Source organism: Cryptotermes secundus, unplaced genomic scaffold (assembly GCF_002891405.2).
Source record: "Cryptotermes secundus unplaced genomic scaffold, Csec_1.0 scaffold188, whole genome shotgun sequence".
Lineage (NCBI taxonomy): Eukaryota > Metazoa > Arthropoda > Insecta > Blattodea > Kalotermitidae > Cryptotermes > Cryptotermes secundus.
The window spans coordinates 541,838-559,750 of record NW_019738872.1 but is presented as its reverse complement, the minus strand read 5'-3'; the positions used below and the strand labels follow the sequence as shown (position 1 = coordinate 559,750).

Below are 17,913 nucleotides of genomic sequence, written 5' to 3'. Positions count from 1 at the left end.
CTTCATCGACGTATTTGAGCCGCTCCCTCTTTGATGTCTTCATTTCAGTTAACGTCGAGAAGCCCAGTTCACACAAATACGTAGTTAAAAATGGCAATAACACATTAACTGCCATCTCTGAGATAGCCGGGTATCCACTCCTTATTGCCAACCAAAACGTATCCAAGGGCACTTCGAGAAGTTTTAGTTTCAATGTTCTGTCTGCTTTTAAATCTGCGAGTTCCTCTTGTATATTAATCGGAAGATGTTCCGAATTCGCAACGATTGGATCACGAATCCAGTCGAAATCTCGTACACTCTCTCCAAAATACACGTACTTATTGAATTTCTGCTACAGCATTTCTAAATGTTCTTTAATTGTGTCCATCGCCATTTTATTGCCGTCAGCAAGTGGCCATACAGTCAGGAACATCTCAAACGACCCATCTGTAATTCTCTGTATCCACAAATTCAGCTTATTTACAAGTCCTTGTATATTAGCCATATTAGAATATTTAGTTAGAATATTTTCGTTCCTACCTTGCATCTTTCTGTTCAGCTCATTCAAGTGTACGAAAATATCGGAAAGATATGCCAACTTACATACCCATTCATCCGCAAATAAATCAGCCTACTCATGCCCCTCAACAGTAAAAAAGACACGTACCTCGTCATTAAGTTCAAATATTCGCGTTAACACTTTCCCTCGTGATAACCACCGTACTTCTGTATGTAGTAGGAGTGTAGTGTGTTCTGATTCCATTGCCTGACACAAAACGGGGGAAAAAAAGCCGCGAATTTAGGGGCCGCGATTTGATGAGGTTCACGACTTTTTCTGCTTCGTCCAGCACAACTTTCAGAGAAGATGGCAAAGACTTAGCAACAATGGCTTCGCAGTGAATGAGACAATGGCCGCAACGTATGTTAGGATTTACTTTGCATACTTTAGCTACAAATCCTCTAACACGGCCTGTCATAGAAGCGGCTCCGTCTGTACAAACACTAACACACTCCTTCCATTTTAATTCATTATGTAACACATATTCATTAGTGACACGAAATACTTCTTCACCGATGGCTCGCTCGGGAAGTTCTTTGCAAAAAAAAAATTGTTGCAATTACATCTCCATCGATGTATCGAATGTAAGCAAGAAGTTTTGCGTGGCCGCTAATATCGGTTGACTCGTCGATGTGAAGCGAGAACTGCTGACTGCTGTTGATTTTCTCCTTCATAATGGCTTCAGTGTCACTGGACATGTCAATAAAAGACAGGGAAAGCCTTGCTAATCCCTGCAGTTTTAGGGAAAAGCACATACACAGAACATGCGGCAAGTACCGTATTTACGCATGTATAGGCCGCACATTTTTTGCCAAAAATTCAAGAGGAAAACTGGGGTGCGGCTTATATTCGAAATCACACTTCATTTTAAAAAAATTATATTCATAATTAGTAATACAGGGTGTTCTACTCCTGAAATAATATTCCAAGAAAATTATTTTTTCTATAATTTCTGTCTGAAAATTGTGCTGCGGCCTATACATGCGTAAATACGGTATATCAAAGAAGCCGCATAGATGCGAGAAAAATAAAAATAAATCAATAATGAAAACTATGTTATAACAACAACTGTGAGTAAATAATTTACGTTTAATTCTTAGACTACAACATTACCGTACATAAAAAATCACAGCATGTAATAAAGAATAGTCAAGCATCATCTTATTTAACCAGCGCAGTGGCTGAGAATAAAATACAAGCATATGAAACACGGTAACTGGGATAAAATAAAAAGAATAAAATTCGACAATTAATTTATTACAATAGGTACAAGTTCGCGTCACACCTTTCACCTTGTGACGGCACACCGTTTGCGGAACACTGGTCTAGTGGGTTCACTGCTAGTGCATTTGTGTGGTTTTCTAATTTGCTTAAGTAGTTGGTATTTCACTTTGTTATTTCATTGAGCACTGTGTTCATTTGTAGATCTTCGTGGATCCTGTGGTTGTTTATGTACCCAGGTGTTTTCAGAATAGATCGAAGAATCTTGGATTGAAATCGCTGGGGGGATTTCGATGTTGGAATTGGAGGCTATCCCCCACAGCTGAATTCTGTAGGTCCATATGGGTTTGAGTGCTGCTTTGTATAGGAGGAGTTTGCTTTCTGTTGATAGTGTTGATCTTCCGAGTAGCCAGTTCATTTGTTTCGCTTTTAGGTTAAGCTTTCTTCTTTTTGATTTGGTGTGCTTTGCCCATGTCAGTCTTCTATCGAGATGCATGCCCAGATATTTCACTCCATTTTTCTGGGGTAGATCAACATTGCCAATTTGTGCTGTCGGACAGGTTCGGTTGCTTATGGTGAATGTAATATCTTTTATTACGTATATTGATAACTTTTTAAGGAAAGAACAACAACTTTTCCCTGAACGTAATGGTATAGGTACAGCCTTAATTTCATAAGTATTTTTTGTTCCTTAAAATTTGGAGAATTATAGCTCAATGACCTACCTCACTCTGTCCTAACAGAACAGTCCGCCCTCATAGGTTGGAAGTCGCCCATCTAAAAACCCCTATGTTTGCTGATAGTTGTGTAGAATCGGAGCAATATATTCATAATTATATGTGGATTTGTGGATTTTATGGTTTATCCAGCGATGCTGTTATTAGCTTGGCCTTTTGATTTGAAGAGGACGAGGAAGGAAACGGATATCTGATCTTCTGTCCTCTCGGCATTTGCGTGGAGGGAATATGGGAAACTAAGGAAAGCCTCGGGATAGCCGTATGCAGGCCGAGATTTGATCCTGGATTTCCCTACAATGAAGGAGAAGTTCTATCCATTCGACCGCGACATTCGGTTCTGGAATTGTGAGGAATTACCTGTTTTTAGTTGATACACAGTCTCAATATGATGGAACTCGATTGACCATCAGAACCGTCAGTATGGGCCAGTTTTCGGAGGAATCGTCTCCTTTCTACATGTTTACCTGGCCCAGTTTGTTTTGATTGGATCTTTGTACAGTTTCATGGTCCACAGTTCACCTCCGGTGTAAGGAAACGATAATGACTTAATTAGACCGTCTCAAGAGAACCAGCGCAAGTCAGTAATGCAAGGGGAAAACTAATTCAAACCACAATAGTAAATAATCAGAAGTAACGAAGTTTAAAACTTTAATCTGTTTATGCTACTCATACTGTCTCTGCGAAGACACGAGAGTAGGGAAGTTTCTGGGTGCAACTTGGGCTCGTTAGATGATTGTACCCCATACCCTCATATCCCGTCATCTGCGAGGGGGAAGCAGTAAGTAGATCACAGACGGAAGTAAAACAGCTGTAATGAACGTAATAGGTTTTATATGTGAATCGCTAGGTAGTAGCACAGCCCAGCTTCATTATAATCTAGGTAGCAAGGCTGGATGGGCATTGCCTAGCCTTTTTTGTATTTATAATATTTTTCCTACAATAATAATAATATTAAATCTAAGTAGCAGACGCGCATGTTCAAGTTCAGAGGCAGGTTTCAGTAGTCAAAATGGCGACCATGGGAGTATATTACCAAAGAGCAGCATTCTGTTGTGCGTTTTCTGCGGCCGAAAGGGCTCAATGCAAAGGATATTCATAAAGACATTTTTCCTGTTTGCGGTGCGAAGTGTTTGTCGGTAAAGCGGTTCTGGTCGAGAAATTATCAAAGACGTTCGAAAGTCGCAAGAAGCAACTGCGCAACGGGTGAAACAGTTTAATCCAGCTGACAGGAGGATAGCGATAGACAGTGTAGCAACTGAAGTGGAGGTTTTCCATTGTTCAGCATTACAGCATAATGCTTGATCGTTTGAAGTTTCGGAAAGTATGCGCACGGTAGGTGCCCAGAGAAATGAAGGATCGAGAAACAATGAACCTAATGGGTCTGTCCTTGCAACATGTCTTACGGAATGCAGATGGAGAAGATATGCTTAACAGGGACGAATTATGGGTGCATTGTTACCAACCCAAATCAAACCTTGCTTCAATGCAATGGAAACATCCCAGTTCACCTTTTTGTTCAACCAATAAGTTTAAGATTACTCGTACGCCATCAGCTGGGGAGGTTGTGCTTACCGTGTTATGGGATTCTCAGATAGTACTGCTAGCCCATTTTCCGATGCAATTAGCAGAAAATGTCCAGGCCAACTGGCAAGAGGGGTGCTGCTCCATTATGACAATGCCGTATCCCATACAGCCCGAGCTACGCAGGAGAGAATTCAAGAACCACAGTAGGAAGATCTTTAACATCCGGCTTACAGCCCGGATTTGGCCCCTAGTTACTTCCATCTGTTTGGTCCGGAGGTACGTAAGTGGCTGAGATAACAGTCAAAAGACTTCTATGCTGTGGGTTTCAGCACACTGGGAAAGCGATGGGACAAGTACCAATGTTGGTGGATGACATGTAGAGAAATACATGTAGTTTCCATTTTCGAATATCACATGTTTTACGTTTTATATCCATTTGTGACCTGTTTATTGACTCCCCCCTTAATTCAACGCTGTCCCTAAACACGCCAGAAGCTGTCGCAGCTCCTTATCAAGAATTAGAAATATGCAGTTCTCTTTTATATATTTCACTTTATAAAGTTCATATCTGTTTCGAAACGCATTTAATTGGACTATTTATTTCTCAGCATTTTGCATCTATGATTTACACGGACTGACTTCTGAACCGTCATAATGATTTTATGTTTAAAAAGTAGGATATGCGGTTCTCGAAGCGTTGGTTTTGAAGATATTTGTTTTCTGGGATGCGCATGTAGTCCTTCAAAAAATCGACCGAAGATGGAGGCAGTATGTTCCTTAGAAATGTCGATTGACTTTCAACGGACTATACGGCATTGTATCTTAGAAGACAGAACTCTTCATATTAAATTTCCTCTGAGAAACTGACCAAAGGCATTGAAGCATTTGTCAGGGTGACTGACGTTTGTAGGATAAATACGAAACAGGACTGCCTGATGATAAGGAAGGAAGCACTGATTACGATATCCCAGTTCTCCTGGCGGTGTTTAGTAAGTGTTGTCTTCGGCATTACGTTCCAGCTCAAGCATGAAAAAAAATTAAGAAAACTATATTCCAATGATCGTATCGAACTCCGCGGTCAGGTGAATGATATTCTTTCATACTCTTGCGTTCCTGGGTTCAAATCTTGAATCCAAAACCGGCTATTCTGACTCGGTTTTTTTTCATGGTTTTGCTCAGTGCTTCCGAGAAAAAGTATATGCTGTACCTCTAATTAGACTATGACTGCTTCCTTCCATGTCCTTAGATTTAATTATTCAGTAACCAACTTATTATTCCGAACTGTATAATCTGAGCTACTGTAAGCTTCTTTAAATGTATCATATATACGCAAATAATATTCGTAATTTTCCACAGGGTCGACTCGACGGAATAGACAAACCAGGCGGCTGATTTTACAGTTTACTTCATGTGATTTCTGCTAGACGAAAATTAGTTTGTGCAGCTCCTTTGCCCACGTCATGACCATTATTTGCCAGCAATCGAAACGCGGTATGCAGCAGTGTAAATAAAACTGTTTTAAGAATTAGGACACCAATGGAGGTTTCCGTTACAGTATCTGGAAATTTTCTGTTGTCACGTAAACTTGAGAAAGTTGAATTGTTTAGCTTGGAGGGGGGATATTTAGGCTGGCCAGGTCCTGCTGATCTCCGTGTGTCACTGAATCCAAATTGTAGTTCAGTTGCGAGACCTGACACATCACTGCTAAGAATGGACAAATAAAGACTGAAGAGATGTCAGGACCAGCTTCAGAAACAAAAAAATACCCGTAAGACTGACTACATACAATTTTTTTTTATTGAAACACGGAAACTATTTTTGAGAAGACGGCGATTAATTGTCGGGCCGTGTAACGATACGTAGGCACTTACGGACTAGCATTGACCTTGTACCGTGCAGTGAGTGAGTGAACTGCAAGTGTGTCGAATGGAGCTAAATACGGGAGTGTAAGCGATAGCACTATGGCAAGAATCTCTTCACCCTCTGCTGAGCTTCCTCACTCTTATCCACTGACCGTGGCTTTGCAGTTTGCACTCTTGTTGAACTGAATGTGATTATTAGCATGCTAAACAAATCTGTTCGCTGTGGGGAAGAAACGTTATTCTTCAAGTGATAACCGTTTTCTGATGAGAATATAATCAGTCGGGCGTTTGTATCATTTGAACAAAGCGACAATTGAAGCAAGGCAAGATCGCAATGACAATTATAAGAAAAGGAAATATTGACACCGTTTGTTGTCATGATTTCTTACAATTTTGTTTTGCACAATGTGAACGTAGTAAATCATTTTTCCAACAAAAGAATACGCACAAACTTTGTCAGCCAGAGACTTGTACTTCCTCACTGATTGCATAATTCGAGGTATAAAGACGATGAACGTAATACTGTTACAGTGTACAATAGAACCATCCATTGGGAGCAGAGTCTGCCATCCCAGCTTGCCCTCACAGTACTGTCACCTCTGCACTGGTGAAGGGTGGAGTGACATTCCTCCGACCGCGAAAACGAAACCAGCCTTACGACCCTTATAGCGAGTTCTAGATCCAGTGAGATGCAAGTGGCACTATTCTATCTTACTCAATCGCCGCGGACCCCACCAGGATTTTTTTGAGGTGAGGGGGGTTTTGCACCCAGAAAATTTTCTTACAAATATTTGCCTAGGTCATTTTAAGGATACTTATATGCATTACCATCGAATTGTGGCTTCTATATTGAAATACAAAATAATTTTAATTTCTGATATTAATATTTTGTATATTTCTTTCTTTTCTTTAAATATGATTCTTTCAAATCCTGGGGCGGAGCGGCAGATCTCTGGTTCCCCCACGCCATCGGCGTCCTTACTGACCTCGTAATGTGTGTGTGTCAGAGAGACCTGAGCAGACAACTCGTAAGTTGACTCCTACAGGTGAAGAGTGCTGAAGAACTGTGTAACTGTGCCACACCATTGTGCGTAGGGAACTGGTAACTTAGTGTCGGGGTAATTATCTCAAGACTCAATCGCGAAAATATCGGACATGAAATCGGATACATTTTACAAGGTGTTGCAAATGCCGCAGGCCATCAATTAATATTCTTCCTCTCCATAATTCTCGTTTAGAAGCCTTCGTTTTCTGTGAACTAGTTTTACGCAGCTTATGGGTGGCCTCTTCCTCACTATTGAGCGTTCATTATGTATTTACTTCCAGTCACGTACATGTAATTCGATTGTCAAGTAGCGGATAATGTAAAGTAAAGCTATCCCTGTACCAGGCCGTGAAGGCCTATAGGGTTGTGAGACGTTAAGGGTCCCACATTACCTTGACAATCGGCGGTAAGGTTGTCAGCCTTACGCGCCTGCCGTGCTTTACTCCCCAGGAAAATTATTTAATTACTTCCTGGTACTCATTTCTGTGCGGCCGGAAGGATTAGGTCAATTGAAAAAATCCAATGACCTCATCGGGACTTGAACCCGCGACCCTCCGGCTTGTAGCTTAGTGCCTTAACCACTGCGCTACCACGTACCCCCGTCAAGTAGCGGATACCCTCTTTAATATGTATAATAGTCCTACGTGGTGTAAGATTATCGGCCATTGAAAGTGACGCATGTAACAACATAGTTTTGCGTATCAAAACAAAAATAGTTCCGCGGGTTGCAATATTTTGGTATTACAGTATAGTAAAACTTTACCAGCTGTGAGCTGTGAGCAGTAGATGTATCTGTGACAGTGAACCGGTTCCGGTATATCGGTATTTCCATTTAGTTATTTCGAGCTCAGTTGTATTCTCGAGTAAGATTGATATTTAAGCATCTTGTTGCACTCTATACGATAAATGATATGAACTCCGTCCCAAATGCAAACAGTATATGTCCTTGATCTTGCTCTTTTTTACGCTACATGTTTCGGCTACATAAAATAACACCTATACAGTGCTGGAAACAAGAACTAGCCGCTGCAGCACTATAGACATAGGGCGAGTAACCCTGACGATTTTAAATTTTAGAGAAAAATTTTAAAGGATTTTAAAATTAGAACTAAAGATTTTATAAGTGCCAACGTGTGTAACAGAAATAATCTATAAACCAGACAGATATCAACGAAGTAGATGTTGATAATAAGAACGAAAGGAACAATGTGTTTTTAAATGTTAAATTTTAAACTAAGTGCAGTGTAACAGCAACGTGAGTGTATACACCTGATGATGGCCGTTTGAGGCCGAAACATGTAGTGTAAAGGAGAGCAAGCTCAAGGACATATAATATATTGTTTGCACTTGGGACGAAGTTCATATCATTTATTCTCGAGTAAGATTGATATTCTTCAGAACCCCACCTTTCATTTTAATTTATTTGTCAACTGTCTCCAAGAAAATGTTCTGCTTACTCTTTTGACGAAGAACGTATGCATTCCGCTGTAATATGAACACTAGTTTCTGGTTATAATTATTCAATTTACATTTCTCATTAGGGAGCCTTGAAAACTCAGTCGGTATATGGACGGGCTACGGGCTGGGAAACCGGGCTTCGATTCCCGACAGGAGCAAGGATTTTGCTCTATGCAAAGCTTCCAGACCAACTCTGGGATCCACTCAACCTCCTATCCAATGCGTACCCCGAGCTCTTACCCTGGGGGTAAAGCGGCAGGAGCGTGAAGCTGAGCACTCGCCTCCGACTAGTGCCGAGGCCAAGAAAACGTGGATCTATACAGCCACTCCTCCATACGTCTTTATGGTGTAGTGATTAATTAGTTATGCACAGGGACAACTTTACCGTTACCATTTTACAGTATTCGGTCCGTATTGCCTGATCTTCAGTTATATATTCCCTGCATTTTCGAGTGTTATTGTTCCTAAAATTGCCCTTGTTCTTAATTAAGCATCATGCAATGAAAACGTACGTGAGAATGGATGCATAGTTCCATGCATTCGTAACCTCGACACCAGATTAAAGTGAGTGATCAGCTTGTCTCGGCGACCACGATAACCATGCATACTCGTAGGAGGCTTGATGGCCTCTGTCCCTGTCGCAAATCGAACCCAAGTCCTCATAACTCTCAACCCATATCCGTATACCAGTTGGTACTGCGTATTTGAAGAAGGTGAGTTACGAATTTAACGTTGCATACATTTTTCGAGTTTCCTGATGCCATCAAACCGAACTCTTTGCCGTCCCATGACGCCTTACAGGTCCTTAAACGCTGCGTGTCTTGCTGTGAGGCTTATGGGAATGGGCCACAGCAGAAAGAACGATAGAATGTTTTGTTTATCGTTTCAGGGTCCTTAAAGCATTCTAACACATTACGCAGAGACCAGACCAACTTGGCCTGATGTGTTTCTTCTGTGTGTTGTTTCATGGTATTACCATTAGCCATAATATACTGGTATAGCATCGATTGGTAGCATTCGAAATGAGTTTTGAAAGAACGCAAGGAAGTGGTCGTGGCCTTCTCGAGGTGCTGCCCCGCATTTGAATGGTGGGACTGAGGAAAAGCAAGAAATCCCTAAGTCAGGATAGCCGGTGTCCCGGCCGAGATTCGAAACAAGGGCATCCTGAGTACGAGTCTATAGCTACGACAACGCTCTCGATGCTTCAGACCCTTCAGACGTTGTACGACAGTCAGTAGATCGTTAACGATAAATTGTGAAGGACACGAAAGGGAGTCGTATTGAAATACAGCGATACCTCGCACAGTCCGGGTAATGGGTTCCGCCAATACCCAGGACTGTTTGAAACCGGACTAATCGAGGAACTAAATACATACAAAAATGATAATTGGTCCAAAAAAATCTCCGTTTCTCAATAAATAAAACGCGATTAATAAATTCAAATGTCTTTATTAGAAATAATTAAAAAAAATCCTGTTTTTCGCAATTCATTTTTTATTCTCTAAAAATTTCAATATTGATGTCTGCACATTCTTCTTTGGCCTTTTCTCGTCATACATTTCTTTGTGACAACGAATTGCATTGTTTATCGTTCGGCGAATTGTAAGGCTACGTTCAATATTGGGATGAACTTCCATAATATGCTCTGAGAAGGTTTCAACAATTCCAATAATTTTTTATAGTTGTTCAGCTGTTAATTCTCGTGCAGGCACTTCAACACAGTCATCTTTGTCTAAGTTGTCCTCCCGTTCTTAATCTCCATATGTTAATAAGTGTTTCATTATCTAGTTCATTAGTGTTCGCTTTGATGCACTCAATTGCGTTGACGGAATCTAACTCATTGAAACCAAGTTACTGTCCAATTTCCACTGTTATTAGTGACTTCAGCAAAATGAGTTTCGAAACCAATGAAATCATTTGCACGATGTGGTATGATGTGATTCCATACTGCCCTCATATTGCTTGCCGTTAATTCATGCCATGCTTTGCCTATATTTTCGATAGCGTTTTTGATGATGTAGCTCTTCCAATTCCGTTAAAGTAGTGCTCCCCCCGCCTCCTCCAGCGATAGCTGTCAGAACTCAAGAACGAACGACCCAAACATAGGTACATACATATACAACGGGGAACCCCAGAAAAAATGGAAATATGTATCGTATCACTTTAAAACCACATAAAAATAAACCGCACAAAAAGAGACTTGACCGTATAAAGGGGGAAAAAAACGATCATTTATGAATTAAAAATAATTTTGTGTATGAATTTTTTAGAATTTATTTTATTTTGCTCAATTAAAATTTAGTTTGTTTTAAAAATTTCAAACCGGACTAGTGAATCCGGACTGGTCGAAGCCGGGATATGCGAGATACTGTTGTATTTGGCAACTTTCCAGTGTAACTATCATCCTCACATCTTGGTTATTACTAGGATGAGGCTTTCATAATGTAACGTTTAAGTTCAGGACGTTTAAACAGGTTGAACTGCACACAGGGATAGGATGAGCAAGATCTTGGATGTAAGTTTTGAGGTTTTCACGGCGATGACAATGAAGAAAGTCGTCTTCTGGGTGCCTAAACCCAGAAGACGACTTTCTTCAAGATCTTGGATGTTGGAAGGATGGGGTCAAATTTCTGGTCGAGGTCCGGACACGTCGCTGACTTTGTTATGAGACGAATACATATGATCTTCAGAGCACCAGTCGCTTCAGTATTCATTGTATAATGCACACACATACACATATTCACGCAGGTAGTGCACAAAGCAATGCCGATCTTAGCGTCTTTTGCTTCTGAAGAATGCCTTCTTCTGGGATGTGGCGCCGTGCAGATCTTGTATGAACCGACGTTCCTCCAAAACGTCAGTTCACATAAGATATGCACGGCGCCACATCCCAGAAGGCGGCATTCCTCATAGTCACCGCTGTGGAAACCTCAAATCTTACATATTTTGCTTTTATTTCCAGAATGAACGGCCAAGTGAATAATTGCCTTGTTGTTAAATGCTTGTCTCGTTTTTTCCTGTTAACTGCCTGATTTATGATCAAATTAATAATGTGCTTTCCCACTTATAATTGACAAATTTTCCCGTGGGTCATTACTGCGCCGAATGGCTTGTTTCTATCCACCTTTTCAAAAAACCGCGGACTGAAGGTCGCCGTATGTTTTCCTTCTGCCCCAGTAACATACAGCAGAACGCCGATTATCCGAATTGCTAATTAACCGAAGCACGGCAACTGTGGAATGCGGACTCTGTCTCTACTTTCTCAGTGTGCTAAACATACGTCACTGCTGGACTTAAAAATAGTGTTTGAAAATGTTAATTTATAAATACATTCAATAATTTGTCGTGCTTCGTTTGTTTTAAAAGTTTTTGTTTTTGTTATTATAATATTACAGCATATTATAACAGTGTTTTCTCGTGCATCAGAATGTAATCCAATTATCCGAATTTTCGATTATCTGAACCACATTTGCCACTAATTAATTCGGGTAATCAGCGTTCTGCAAAATGTTTGAGTCGTACCCACTCAGTTACCACAAACATGCAGCGTGCTTGTGACTTGGCTGTGGAAGTGTGACAGATTAGTACAAGTTTTAACTATGGTTGAATCGAGGTAAAAGAATTTCCATACAGTTCTATGCGGGTCGGTCAAATATCGTTGCCTGAGCTCAGATCTCAGTGAACACCTGCAAAACTCCCTACACTAACACAAAACATCTAATCTTTCCAATTATGTAAGATTTGAGGCTTTCACGGCGGTGACTATGAAGAAAGCAGTCTTCTGGGATTTGGCACCATGTATATATGGTGTTAACCGACGTTCCTCCGAAACGTCGGTTAACACCACATATACGNNCGCGGTGCCAAATCCCAGAAGACTGCTTTCTTTCCAATTATATTTACAGCTTCCCTAGAATTTAAAACCCTTACCGGGAGATAGTATATCTTATGCCGGGGAGCACTGTCGGCTTTTAGAATTACTTTCCTGTTCGTCGGGCGCCATGAATTAATCAGAGAAGCATGGTTCCTCGTCAGGCATGACGGCTTTTATAAGTACTGATAATAATGTGGATGGGCTCATTATACCAACACTCTCAGAAATACTACAGAAAATCCCAGTAAAGAATGCTGGCCTTTTTTTCATGGGCTGTATCGACTTCAAATGATGATATATATAAAATGGACTCTACTGTCAGCGCAACTCAGGTGCAGATTAATTGAGGTCGAATAAGAAGAGACAGAGATATGTAGAGGCTCAAGTATTTTATCTCAAGATACTGTCCAGAGTTTCGTCCGGAAAGTTTAAGGGCAACAGAAAGAATCTACAAATATCAATATTTGCACTTTCTAACTTTTTTAGATCCTTGATTTTCATTTTGTAAATTAATACTTAAGCATTGCTGTCGGGCCTGTCCCGCCCGTTCTTTCAGTCCGGCAAGAATACTGTTCCCAGCGAAGCCGTTTCGTTGTTGACGGGGATCTTGTCTATTTCACGACGATGTCAGTATCTGAGATTACACAGCGTCAAATGTTAGATGATTGCTGAACCAGTCAAGATTCTGTTAGAAACAGCCCTTTTCAAAGCTCTTTATATAAATTTTCAGACTTATGTCGTCAAATTAATATTGTCCTAACGTACGCTATTGGTAGAATTGAAATTGTGGTCTTCTCCGAGAATCATATACTATGATTCTATTAATTATTTTAATTTAATTCCATAACAGTTTGCATAAGATTAGCCCTTCGGATAACCTTGCTTCTCTGCTTAAAACTGGAATTACATTCCTGTTTAAACTGCCAGAAGTCTAAATAAAGTGATTTCGAATACTTTAAAAACAATTATTATTGAAAATCCGCTTTACCCGTACAAAATAAAGCAATAAGGCCATTGATTCTCATATCATTGTCTTAAATAAAGCCTAATATGCTGACTAAATTCTAATAAATAAATATGCATAAATATTAATTAAATAATCATATTATGAAATTATAGATAGGTCATGCAGAGATTAGTGTCGAAACCTCTATCAGGATAGTCAGTGTGAGGCACGGGAGTCGAACCGAGCACATCCTGAATACAAGTATGAATGAATGTATAAGGGGTAGGCCCTCTCGGCCCTTGCACAGCGACCTACAGTGATCTATTGTGCTTCCCTTTTGATAGGATTTTGTACGTGGGAGCATCGAAATAGTCACTTGGTTCCATAAAGTTGAATACAAGTATAGCGCTATTTAGCTTGGCCGATGATAATGTTGATTCAGGGCAGTGGCAGAAGAAATCTTAAAATATAAGTTAGATTTAGCAGGAGTACAGGAGGTCAGATGGGACGGAGGTAGCATCGCACCACCAGGCGAATATACATGTTTCTATGGAAAGGGGAATGAAAATCATGAATTAGGTACAGGTTTTTTTGTACATAAGAGAATTGTATTAGCAGTTAAGAGGGTAGAATTCGTTAGTGATAGGATATCATATATAATACTAAAAGGTCGCTGGTATGATATCATTATTATGAATGTTAACGCCCCAACAGAAGATAAAATTGATGGCATAAAGGTAGATTCTATGAAGAACTAGAACATGTATTTGATAAATTCCCGAAGTACCACATGAACATTTTGTTAGGAGATTTCAATGCCAAAGTAGGGAGGGAAGACATTTTCAAACCAACGATTGGGAATGAGAGTTTGCATGAAATTAGTAATGATACTCGTATTGGAGTTAGAGTAATAAACTTTGCCACATCAAAAAACTTACTGTCAAAAGTACATTGTTCCCACATCATAACATCCATAAATTTACTTGGACATCTCCTGATGGGAAGATACACAATCAAATAGACCATATTTTGATAGATAGGAGACGGCATTCAAGTATACTTGATGTCCGATCATTCAGGGCAGCAGATTGTGATACTGACCACTACCTGGTGGTGGCAAAGTTTAGGGAAAGACTGGCAGTGAGCAAACAAACAACACAGAGTTCATATGGAGAGGTTCAATCTAAAGAAATTAAATGAGGTAGAGGGTAAAGAGCAGTATTGTGTTCAAATCTCAAATAGCTTCACAGCTTTGGAAAACTTGGAAACTGAGGTGGATGTTAATAAAGCTTAGGAAACTATTAGAGAGAATATAAAAATGTCTGCTAGAGAGAGTCTAGGTTATTATGAACCGAAGGAGCATAAGCCATGGTTCGATGAAGGATGCTCAAAATTATAAGATCAAAGAAAGCAGGCCAAATTGCAATGGTTACAGGATCCAAGTGAGTTAAATGGGGATAATCTGAACAATATAAGACATGAAGCCAGCAGGCATTTCAGAAGTAAAAAGAGGGAATATCTGAAAGACAACATTGATGAGCTTGCAACGAACAGTAAGAACAAGAACATTAGAGACCTGTATAGAGGAATAAATGACTTTAAGAGGGGTTACCAACCTAGCAGTAACTTAGTGAAGGATAAGAATGGTGATCTGCTTGCAGATTCCCACAACATTTTGAATAGGTGGAGGAACTACTTCTCTCAGTTATTGAATGTACATAAGGTCAGTGCTGTTAGGCAGACAGAAATCCATACAGCTGGGCCATCAGTATCTGATCATAGCCCTTCTAAGGTTGCAAGTGCTATTGCAAAATTGAAACGGTATAAATCGCCAGGTAGTGATCAAATTCTGGCAGAATTTACTCATGCAGGAGGCAAAATATTACGTTCTAAGTCCACAATCTAATGACTTCTATTTGGCATAAGGAAAAATTGCCTGATCAGTGAAAGGAGTCTATTATTGTACCAGTTCACAAGAAGGGTGATAAAACTGACTGTAGTAATTATTGGGAGATATCACTGCTATCAACTTCATATAAAATTTTGTGCAATATTGTTCTTTCAAGGTTAAGTCCATATATATATGAAATTATTGGGGATGATCAGTATGGGTTTCGACATAACAGATCAATTACAGATCAGATCAGATGGAGTTTAGTGTACCTATGCAATTACTTAGGCTGATTAAAATGTGTTTAAATGAAACGTATAGTAAAGTCCATATATGTAAACATTTGTCTCATAATTTTCCTATCCAGAATAGTCTAAAACAAGGAACTGCTTTATCGCCACTGCTTTTCAACTTTGCTTTAGAATATGCCATTAGGAAGGCCCAGGAAAACCATGTTACTCTGAAATTAAATGGGACACATCAACTGTTGGCCTATGCTGATGATGTGTATGTAGTGGGAGATAATATAGATGCCATAAAGAAAAACACACAAACTTTAATTAATGCAAGCAAGGAGGTTTCTCTAGAAGTAAACACAGAGAAAACTAACTATATATATGTTGCTGTCTCATGACCAAAATGCAGGGCAAAATCATGACATACCGTATTTATGCATGTATAGGCCACACATTTTTTGCCAAAAATTCAAGAGGAAAACTGGGGTGTGGCTTATATTCGAAATCACACTTCATTAAAAAAATTATATTCATAATTAGTAATACAGGGTGTAATACTCCTGAAATAATATTCCAAGAAAATTATTTTTTCTATAATTTGTCTGAAAATTGTGCTGTGGCCTATACATGCGTAAATACAGTAATTATAGGTAACTGATGTTTTGAAAATGTGGCACACTTCAGATATTTGGAAAAGACGATAACATCTCAAAACCAGATTGAGGAGGAAATTAAGAGGAGATTGAACTCAGGTAATGCTGGCTATCACTCTGTCCAGAACGTTTTGTCTTCTCGTCTGTTGTCCAAACACATAAAAATTAGAATATACAAAACTATAATTTTGCCTGTGGTTCTGTATGGCTGTGAAGCTTTGTCTCTGACTTTAAGGGAGGAACACAGGCTGAGGGTGTTGAGAATATTTGAACCGAGGAGAGATGAAGCAATGTGAGGTTGGAGAAAACTGCATAATGACGAGCTTCATAACTTGTGCTCTTCTCGAAGTATAATTAGAATGATCAAGTCAAGGAGGATGAGATGGGCAGGTCATGTAGCACGAATGGGGAGACGAGGAATGCGTGTAGGATATTGGTGGGAAAGCCAGAATGAAAGAGACCACAGGGAAGACCAAAGCATATGTGTGTGGACAATATTAGAATGGATCTTAGAGAGATAGGATGGGATGGTTTGGATTGGATAGATCTGGCTCAGGATAGGGACCAGTGGAGGTCTCTTGTGAACACGGTTATGAACCTTCGGGGTTCCATAAAATGCTGGGAAATTCTTGAGTAGCTGCAGAATTGGCGGCTCCTCCAGAAGGGCTCAGCTCCATGAGTGAATGAGTGAGTAAGTAAGTAAGTAAGTAAAATAATGATGATGATGATGATGATGTACTTAAAAGTGCGTTTCATTTTATATAAAATGTCAATCTATATTATAAATAATAAATTCATCCTGCAATTTCAGATGGAGACAGGAACAGGAATAGTGCTGCTACTTATGCTGTACACAGCATGTGGAGCTGCTGTTGAAGTCATCTCGGTAAATGGCGTTAAACCTCCAAAGTCTTCCCCTGATATGTCTGGTTCGAGTGCTTCGTTCTCCATGCCAGTGCAATATTCAATGGCAGCACCGGCACTCGCTTCCGCTCAGAGAGCTGCAGCCTCCTTGACATCGGCCGCACCATCTTACGAGATAATCAGTACAACGCAGCGACCCACGTCTCCACCATCACACACTGATTGGATTCCAAAACCATTTATCCAGCGTTCGAAGCCTCTCCAAGATTATGGCAGTCAACTACTCAACTCAAGACTACCATATAATCGTAGAATATCATTTTCTGCAGGGTATGCCGCGTCTGAGCCACACTTCGAATCCGACAATGAATATGGACCTCAGTACCACTATAAATCTCCGACATATTCCTCATTTCAACACTTTCAGCCTCCAAATATTCACCAATCATATCCATCCACATATGAGTCATATATATCATACACACCACCACCATCGTATCAGCAGTACCACCAACATTCTGCTTACTCCAAGCCATATTTATTCAAACATTTAAGTCATTACAACCCTCATGCTCACGATTTGCTAGATTTCCCAATATATTCACATAAAGGAGGTCTGGGCGACAGCTCAAGCTCTTATTATAAACTCATGTTTCCTCTAGCTCTTCTGGGACTCGGCATCCCGGCTATTGGATTAATGTATACATACCTAAGTCGAAGACGTCGGCGCGATTTGAATTCAGATTTTCATCCAACTCCTGATGACCTGCGGTATTATCTGAACATTTTACAAACTGGCCTTCAGCGCTTCCAGGAAACTGTGGATAATGAAGGAATTATAAAACAGTATCCTTAGCGCTTTCAACAGAGGCATTGTAAGAATCAGGATGTAAGAACCATGATCAACGTGCTTGAAGAAACATCATGTATAAAGTGAAACTAATTACGAAGGTTTTAATAAGATTATATGAAATTGATTTGGCAGTGAAGATATACTCCATGTAATCTGTTAAAAGTCCACCGACAATTCAGAGGAACATGTTGCCTCCATTATCAGAGTTGAA

General features: G+C 39.9%; 1 protein-coding gene across 1 annotated transcript; it reads left to right on the top strand.

Moving 5' to 3' along the window:
* The first annotated feature begins 6,580 nt into the window (after positions 1-6,580).
* Positions 6,581-17,913, top strand: LOC117282832. Its single transcript, XM_033754103.1, has 2 exons — positions 6,581-6,632; positions 16,797-17,913. The coding sequence occupies exon 2, from the start codon at positions 16,797-16,799 to the stop codon at positions 17,703-17,705; it is 909 nt and encodes a 302-aa protein (XP_033609994.1). The 5' UTR covers positions 6,581-6,632; the 3' UTR covers positions 17,706-17,913.

What these genes read in the sequence shown, in the direction of transcription:
- LOC117282832 (XM_033754103.1), top strand. Translation starts at nt 16,797, where the DNA reads ATGGAGACAGGAACAGGAATAGTGCTGCTACTTATGCTGTACACAGCA.